Source organism: Acanthaster planci, linkage group LG03 (genome assembly GCF_054643075.1).
Source record: "Acanthaster planci isolate LZ-2023a linkage group LG03, COTS_SCS, whole genome shotgun sequence".
Lineage (NCBI taxonomy): Eukaryota > Metazoa > Echinodermata > Asteroidea > Valvatida > Acanthasteridae > Acanthaster > Acanthaster planci.
Window position 1 is genome coordinate 10,535,230 of NC_141779.1, and position 9,122 is coordinate 10,544,351.

At 41.9% G+C, this 9,122-nt stretch overlaps 1 protein-coding gene across 1 annotated transcript; it reads left to right on the top strand.

The window, feature by feature from the left end:
- Positions 1-1,642: 1,642 nt before the first annotated feature.
- LOC110988278 (ras-related and estrogen-regulated growth inhibitor-like) lies at positions 1,643-8,727 on the top strand. The gene is made up of 6 exons (XM_022251636.2): positions 1,643-2,175; positions 4,764-5,322; positions 5,872-5,928; positions 6,128-6,201; positions 7,205-7,395; positions 8,030-8,727. Exons 2-6 carry the CDS (start codon positions 5,187-5,189, stop codon positions 8,286-8,288), a joined length of 717 nt encoding a protein of 238 aa, XP_022107328.1. The 5' UTR covers positions 1,643-2,175; positions 4,764-5,186; the 3' UTR covers positions 8,289-8,727.
- Positions 8,728-9,122: the final 395 nt, after the last annotated feature.

Here is a 9,122-nt window from a genome sequence, read left to right on the forward strand (position 1 = left end):
CTTATTTTACGCCGGGAAGAGCTTTTTTTTCTCTTCCTTTCCACTTTATTATATAAATTGTTTTAGTCATGATTTAGCCATTTTAATGGTTTGTTTGGCAGAGAAAATGATATATTGCGATCGTTCTGCCATGGAAAATTCCTCTGTGTTGACATGCATGCAAACTGCCGAAATTTGATTTCTGTTGCTGTAATGATAAATGACAGAATGTTTATAAGTAATGTTTCCTAGAAAGACGTCAATGTTTGCTCCTTTTAGAAAGTTATTTTCATCAGGAATTGCGTATTATAAATGGGTGTGTGTTCGCCCAAAACGATAATTATCATTATCATCAGTTTGAAGAGGAGTCATTCTGATACACCACGAGAGTTTAATTGGATCGACATGTCGAGGAGTGAGGTAAGACATACCGTTATTTGTTATAATTTCAACCAATGAAGGCCTTTTAGAGCACCGAAGTGAATACGTCATGCGCATAGCGCGTGAACCAACGCGCGCGTACTCCATTCGTTTGCACTACACTTCCTGGTTCACAATGGCGTCACGCTTCGATACCGAACGGCAGCCATTGTGAAATTGCCTCCATGCAACTCGTTCCATTGCAGTTTGTTTGATTTAAAGTGTTGTTTCTAGTTCGTAGGGACTCCCCTTCACGTCAGATGCGGACGCTCCCTGCGTTTAACCCAGCTTGTACACGCACTGTGGCAAGCATGGAGCAAAATTCAAAAGCGCCCACAAAATGTAGACCCTGAGAACGAAATTAATAGAAATGTCGTTATCAGTCGTGTTTTTCTGATTTAACTGTCGGCAATCTCGTGTCTGATCGCTGGTCGTTATAATGCTTTGGTCCTGCGTCTAAATCATGGACTGGAAATCGGTTGCCATATCGAGGTGAAGATGTTTACGGCTTTTCTGGAGTGCCAGCAAAGCATTTGTAAAGAATAGCCTGATGGTGAATTCTGTCACTTGTTTATTTGTTCGGGAATTGCCTGCATAATTTTGCCCGCCGCTTGAACCTCAAAATGGTGGTAGACCATTCAAAGAAGATGGATCAATTTGGGTGTACATGTGTGTGTGTTTCTGATGGATAATGGGTTTTGCTAAATGTCATGGGGTGCATTATGGTCCGTAAAAATGTCAACAGGGTGCGCCTGATCATGAAGTCACGATGACAGTGCGAGGTGAAAAAACAGAGTGTTCGAGAAATGCGCACAACCGTCTCCATCCTATTTTTTTGTGTGGGCACGGGCCAAATATCCTTGTGTGTCCGTGATTACATCCTCATCATTCTGTTTTTGGAATAAAACTGGAAATAGGCCTGATGTTTATGCAGTGTTTGCTCATCATCCTGATGTTTATTCAGTGTTTGCTCATCATCCTGATGTTTATGCAGTGTTTGCTCATCATCCTGATGTTTATGCAGTGTTCGCTGTATTTTTCCTAATCACCTATTCTGTAAAAAGTAACATCCAATAAGCTTACGTACTGTCGACGTCACCTCTTGTTTTCTTATTTGCTCTCCGCAGCCTGCTACCGTGGAAAGAGCACACGTGAACAAGTTGTGATGTCATCAGTACCTAAGCCAATTGAAAGTCATTAATAAGGCTGTATCCGGATCTGTTGTCAAGAGCTAGGTCTAGGTCTTCACTCCATTGGAAATACTAGCAGACAATAGGCCTATTCGAAGCTCTTTCAGCCCGTTTCCGACATAGCCTAAGACTTTCCCTTTAAAATTTGTTTTGAGCACATGGTGCCCACTTTCTGTGACCCTTTTTCTGTGAATGTTAGCTTTAATCAAGTAGTGTTGCTGCGGCAGCTGAGCTACATGATTTGCACCCAAGCCAGGTTTACCGGTAGTGAAGCCCGGATACGCGGAGTCACTGTGAAGCTATGGTCAGGAGTTGTACCTGTACCAGATTTCCTGTATTGTCTTAGCTGTTGAACAGAAGGGACCAGACACATGTACATGCACATGTAAACACGTACACGGGGATAGCCGGAGGGGAGTGGTCTACACTACGAAGTAACGTGAAACGGCTGACATTCGTGAGCGATATATCGGGCCTATTTGCTACACGCTGTGCCGTTCTGAAAAAAATCATCTTGCCAAGCTCGCTCTGCCGACAGCTGCTGGGTGAAGACGATATTGGGTAAAGACTTCCGACAATTTCGACGGTAAAATCGACGATGATATTTCTTGCCTCTCAGAATGGCGAGTCTTATATTCTGGGTTATTTGTTAGCTCTGGAGGGATAGATCGAATTGGTGTTGGTGGCGGGTCGGACGCTGAACTCTTGGATTCATTTCGACGAAATGAGTGACAGATTGTCTCATTTCGTAAACTGTTGAAAATCGTTGATTCAGTTGGGGGACGTTGCAAAAAAAATGAGAAAGTGATTGAAGTTAATTTAAATTGTATAACTTAATCAAAACACCTCAGTGATTAATGTTGTTCTGCCTGATTTTACCTGTACTTTGTTGTTTATTTCGTGTCATTGTAGACTCGCTTGTCGGTTTCCAATTTTCATTTTTGATGTGTTGTTTCAGACATGCTTCTTTGGATTTAATGCATAAAATCAGACACATGCTTGTTGCCTAACAAAGTAAATTTAAAGAAATTGATCTGATGCTACAATCAATTCATATGATGCACGAGAAAAGTGATTGTACAAAAGCACGCCTTCGAACAGCGGGCAAAAATGCGATGTCGCTCCTTCGAGAAAACAACAGACTAACCCCTATCACCCAGCCAGCCGCGTGACTTTGTTGACATGGAAGTGTATTCTGATTATATAATGGAGTTTACATGCTGATAGACGTGTTGATTTAGAGACTTTTTCCATTGGGCAAGGTTAATTTATTAGCCTGTCTCCTTACCTTTCATTTGTGAGGTTAATCCGATTAAGGTGCCAGTAAATAATTTTCGATTAATATATACATGTATTTTAGTTGTCTGACAGTTTTTTCATACCTAAAGTAAGGCATATTTCCTAATTTCGTAAAAAGATATATTCTTTTTTTTAAAGGGAGCGTTTGGCTAACTGCGAAATGTGCGAAATACGGTTATAGCAAATAAAATGATTCCTACGAAATTCAAGACTATCCCCGATTTGGCGTAATAAGTTACATTACACGTTCAATAGTATGACGCAGGTCTATAACGGGGGAACAAAATTAATGTGAAAATCTTGAGCGCTGAATACGATAAATTCTCTTAGTACGACATCGGTCAACGGACCCCTATGTTCCGCGTCTACAAAGTCGAGGACACCATAAACTGTCCGTTCCTTACCCCAGTTCGTTAACCGCGACTATTTCGGGGTTAAATTAAACAGGAGACAGAAATATGAAAAATTGACTCGACCCGCCGAGACCCGAGTACAGTGTGAAGAATGCAGCGAATGTGGATGTTTGTTTGGATGGCAGAGGCAAAAATGAAACTGTTTCTCGCATTGTTGATACCAACATCGACAAATGTTGACACCAAATCAGGGTGCTTGAAAATTCCCCATTGTATACATTCTGGCGTCAGTGACTGGTTTATCAAAATGAACTCTTAATTCTTAGAGTTTCGTTTGCTGTTTCTCCTTTTCTTACCCAACACATTATCATAATTTTGCCGTAGTCTAAAGACAAATCACAAACCAAAATCAGTTTTGAGGACTTTCTAGTTGCCGTGGCGACGATGATTGTGGGAGAACTTGACCCAGCACCTATTATGATAGGCATAAAAAAGTCCAGACTAAAAATGTCAGTCAAAGAAGCCCTCAACCCCAATTCATTTAAGTTAGTCAAAGTATAATCCACTGCACGTGTACAAGCACGTTGGAATCTTCATTGGCTTTAAAGCGTCACAATTTAATGTTTAATGTTTAATTTAATGTGCCGTAGTTTATGCGCTCGAACCCTGACAGGGGCCATGGTGTTTGTGCCTTAAGAGTTGCCTCGATTGCCTGCTTAGTTTCGTATTTGTAGCTGTAGGTCTAACGACACGCACACAAATCAAGCTGATCTCGAATTACTGGACATGAATTGAACATGGAATTAGAGCCCGTTGAACATGAGTCGTAGCAATAGGGAAACACTTGAAGGCATCTGTTGAAGCACAATTCATGCCCCGTAATGTAATATTCAATTTCTTTTTAAATCTTTATTTTAAAACTACATTTTGTATCTACAAATCGAAGCGCTTGATCAGACTTCTAGTTAAGCCCTGCCGGGTGAGCGACAATCGTTTGAACACAAAGAAAAGAGAAAACATATACAAGCACATACCTAGAATGATTTGCATAAGACATGCAGTAAGGATAAATACGGCACACACAGTCACTATGAGCACTGGCGCTTGACCATAGTGCTGTAACACTACATGTGTGCTGGATGCAAATCTGCCAAGATTCACCAAGCTTTGGAGCAACTTTTTTGGGTGGCAGATTTGGATCATCGTACATTTTGGTCACGTTGCGTGCAGCCGAAGCAGTTTCTGCCATTTCGATATGCTTGAAAAATTAAGTTCATTCCTCTGCAGCTGTCTCACAGAAGAGGTATTTATAAACGTGCCGGGCACACCTATGCACGCGTTATGTACCAACTCTCGTCATCCAGTGATTGCTGGTATTTTGTCCCCGACAAGGAGAGCTTTATAAATAAACGTGATATTTCGGTATTCGCCATCGGCATGATTGATATCGAATAATAAATACGTACTGCGAGGGGATAAGTGGATAATTCTATACAATTTACTTTCTTGCCACCCCTTGCAGATCGGCGAACTGCGATATTTTAGCCGGTCAGTCTGTGGGTAGCTCTGCGGGTGGAGAAGCTCCCGCCTTGCCTGTGTCTTTTCATGGAAGCCCAGTGTATCAGCGGACAGGTATGATTAATGCAATGGGTGTCCTGAGCCACAAGACACGGTGCGGCCAGTGCGGTATTCGGTCCTTCGGCGGTTGACGAGAGTGTATGGCGTTGGGGACAAATTCGGCCTGTTACTCTGGATGGATTCATCCATTGGATTCCCATCCAAGAACGTCCCAGTATCTTGAACAATTTGGATGTTCAGACATCGCAATAGCTGCCGATTGGAACCTCAATCTACATGGAACAATAACAGGGAGGAGGGTAACACTAATGATGGTGAATCATGAGTTATGCTGTAATATTTGACCGACCTACGTTTTAATCAAACGATGAGTCTGACAAGGACGCGCAGGTCGACCACCTTCTCGTCGAGTCCACTGCCAGAGAATTCTCACTCGTCTCCCCCGCCATCTTCGCTGTCGTTCCGTGTCGTGCTGCTCGGCTCACCAGGCGTTGGCAAAACAGGTGAAGTTCACCCCCCACTTTCTTGACTCACCTCTCCGTCTAATTCGTTTCGTTCCTGTCTTTTCCCCTAAATTCTTTCAGAGTGCCAATAGTTTCGCTCAGTGATAAATGCACTTCAGCTGTAATGTATCATAACTTTCTTATTTTTTTTTAGAATCAGAACACAAAATCAAGACGATATGATTCCACATCATTTTAGTGGAGAGAGATGGTATTGCTACCCACCCCCTTAATATACAAAGCCGAAATTTAGAAATTGAAAAAACTGGAAAAAAAATAAGAAAACTGATATCAAAATTCTCCCCGACGTCACCCCAATGAAACGTCGCATTTTTCTTATCTAATGAGTATTGATGGTCCATGGGGGTGAAAGGAATTTTAAACTTCAAAATAAATTTCTGTATGCCAATAGACGACGCTCTTTCACGTGATAGCGTCTTTCACAGTATTCCACCAGCTACTCTTTGACCCCATTTGCCCTCCCGTAAGTCGCTCTGCACAAGAGAATGTGACAATGGAAAAAATGTAACGAAATTAATTCTTTGACAGCTTTGATGGTGCGATATGTAACCAGGCGTTTCATTGGAGAGTACGACCCTACACTAGGTAAGTCAGTCCGCTCACTGACCTTTATTGCATGATTCATGCAAGATGACCGGTCATAATGTGAGTGGACGTACTTTATAATTTTGTAAATGTATCAACTGTAAACCAACCACTATAAGGAATTTAAAAATTAACAAGAAATATTTATCTTTCGTCGTTGACGTTCCTCAGATTGTATAAAATCTTATTGACATTTCAGAATATTTGTGCAGATATCATGCAGCAGTTGATGGAGAAGACGTTGTCATGGAAATTTTAGACACTGCTGGTCACGTGAGTATACCACAATAGCTACATGAAAAACAATAATATTTCTGAAAATGCATTTACTAAGCCCCGTCGTCCTCCATCAAAATGTGTTCGGGGAGGTGTTTCCCTGTCTCTTTTAGCAGGCCCATTAATTAAACATCAAATCTCATCTGTGGTGCCTGGTCGACACCATAACTGCGATGGCAACCACTGGTGAGCAACACACACACGTGCGCGTTCTTCAGCTTGATGCGCGTGCATTTGGCCAATCACGGCGGCCGCTTGGTCGCGTTCCACCTGTCCACGGGATCGTTCTGTCACCGCAGTAATATATAAATTATGAGTTGTTATGAGTGCAATGGTAAGACCAATAATGAGGAGACGATGAAATGATGTTTGATTCCACGAGGTGAAACTAGATGGAATTGAACATTCCATCTGCCAACGAATGAAATGATTCTTACCATTGCACGAATGTGAAACATTCATCAGGCCTATTTGTTTTTTACACACCTGCAAAACCCCCTTGCGATTAGGAGAACAAATTAGTCTGTCATTTTCGAAACAGATTGGTGTCCAAAGCGCTACTCACACGGTAGTGGCGTGCAATGTTAGACAACTTTCCGTCCCTGCATTATTTTCCTCTTTCTGAATGGGAATGAAATATATGAAATGGGAGTGGGAACCATGCAGTCAAGTGAAATGAAGTGATCACTGATTCAGATGGCGGGGATTTTTGTAGGTATTGTATAATAGTTTCTAGTTTTGATCGACACTACACCTATCTGCCCTCTTTCAAAGAGCGACCGTAATCTCTTCCGCTAAAAATTGCGTGCGCCTTGATCGCGTGAACCATTTTGGGTATATGCAGAAGCGTGCACCGTTGATATGGAACGCCATTGTAATCTGTCAATTTCTAGATCTGTTGGTGCCGCGACGTAACTGAGTGTGTGCCCGAAAGACGTATAAACATATGTACCGAGTTGTTATGTTCAATAATGCCAACTTCATAGGTTTTTGTCTTCAGGACAAGCACGGACACCGCAATGCCTACGCGCTCTGGGGCGACGCCTTCCTCTTCGTCTACTCGGTAGCAGACCGACGGAGCTTCGAAGAAATCTCGAACATTAAACGTGATGTGGAGAACGCCCTCAAGACGACTAGCTCGTTGCCCGTCATCTTAGTAGCCAACAAGAATGATCTGCGCAAAGAAATGAGGTTCGAAGGGAACACATTTCCACAGAAAATATACAAATTACCTGCATCAAATATAATACTTGTAGCAGTTCAGGAACGCGCATCTTCATTTACCATCAGTGCAGAAAGCCCTATCAGTTGGCAACATTAACAATGAGCTCTGCGGATCGGCCTACACGGGTAGACTGTTCAGATCAATTTTATAAAGTTTTTAAGGATATAAAATTTCAAGTAAAGTACGAAGAAAGACTGTCAGAGAATGTGTCAGCTGCAAATATCCACTTTACGATAATAGCCTACGATGAAGTAAAAACCTAAAAGGGTCCTACAGGAGATCCATCCCCATGTAGGCCTTTTTTTTCAGACACAAACATTTGTAAACTGACCGTTTTAAAGAAATTTCAAACTGTCAACGCAGATGAAAAACAAGGTTTTCTATCCGCTGTAATCAAGACTAGGTTCTGACATGTGGACCATTGTGAAGATGTAAATGATAATACATGTAATTCAAACGTTACAAATATTGCAAACGTCACAAGTATATGCCAAGTGTTTCAATAAAATCTCTCTGAATGGGCAGAAAAGGGAACTCTTTTTTGAGACTTGTAGTCCTAAATCTCGTAATTTCGTCTGCTTTTTCCTTACTTCCTGACAGAACCGTCACTGAGTCGGAGGGGAGGAAACTGGCGGAGGATATGGGCTACCCGTACTGCGAAATCTCAGCCAAGGACGGCCGCCAGATCTGGAACGTGGCCGAACTTTTCCACAACGCGTTCCGGGAGTGGAAGCACAAACGAGCAGACGAGAAGCACGAGAGGGCGCAACGCAAGGCTCACGGCGCCACAGCGCACGTCAAGCGAGCTATGAACAAACTCATGCGGGGACCAAGAATGGGGCGCACTACGTCACTTTGACATGTCTGAGTATTACAAGGGTTTGGAACTGGGTAGTGTTGGAAAGGGATTTACTCTACATGACTGTTTTCGTGAATGCGTATTCTTTCTTAATTCATGTAAATTTTGTGGTGTATCCCACCTACACGTTCTTAGATTATATCCCAATCCCAGCTGCCTTGTGAATTTGTAATGGTTGTCCATAAACTGAGCTTGGTCATAGCCAACCCAGAAGTGTTTACAGTAATGACAGATTTATTAAATTAGAAGATCTTTAGGGGAAAAAATAGTTGAAGATTTTGTCCTTCCCCTCTCATCTTCTCGTGGTGATTTCCACATCAAATTCAGTGATAGGGCCTACATGTTCCTTAATAAAGCATAAATGACTTTTCAATATTTATTATTTACCATTTGCCCAAGTTCAAAGACGGAAAAATTAAATGCTAAGAATTACTTCAAATGTGGTTGAGAAAAAAAAATCGTTTGTGCTTATGTGTAGGCGCACGGCATTGCTAATACCCACTGCACTTTCCAATCGAGGGCGCACGCTGAAAACAGGATATTCTACGCAAAGGATCAGTTTACAGTCACCATGAAGATACCTCCATTGCCGTCTTGAAAGAGTAGCTGACAGTAATTAATTTGTCTTAGGCACAGCTTTTCTGCAACTTTATACTATTCTTTAATGTATGAAAAGTTGAAAAGCGCACTTTTAACACTTTTAAAAATTATTCATGCTTTCCTAGAAACTGGGGGCGCTGTCGCTGTGACGGCATCTACATGTAAGGAAGACAAAGTTCAATGCACTGGTGTTTCTGTTCAAACTGTGAAGCCAGAATTTACTTCTTGAAAACA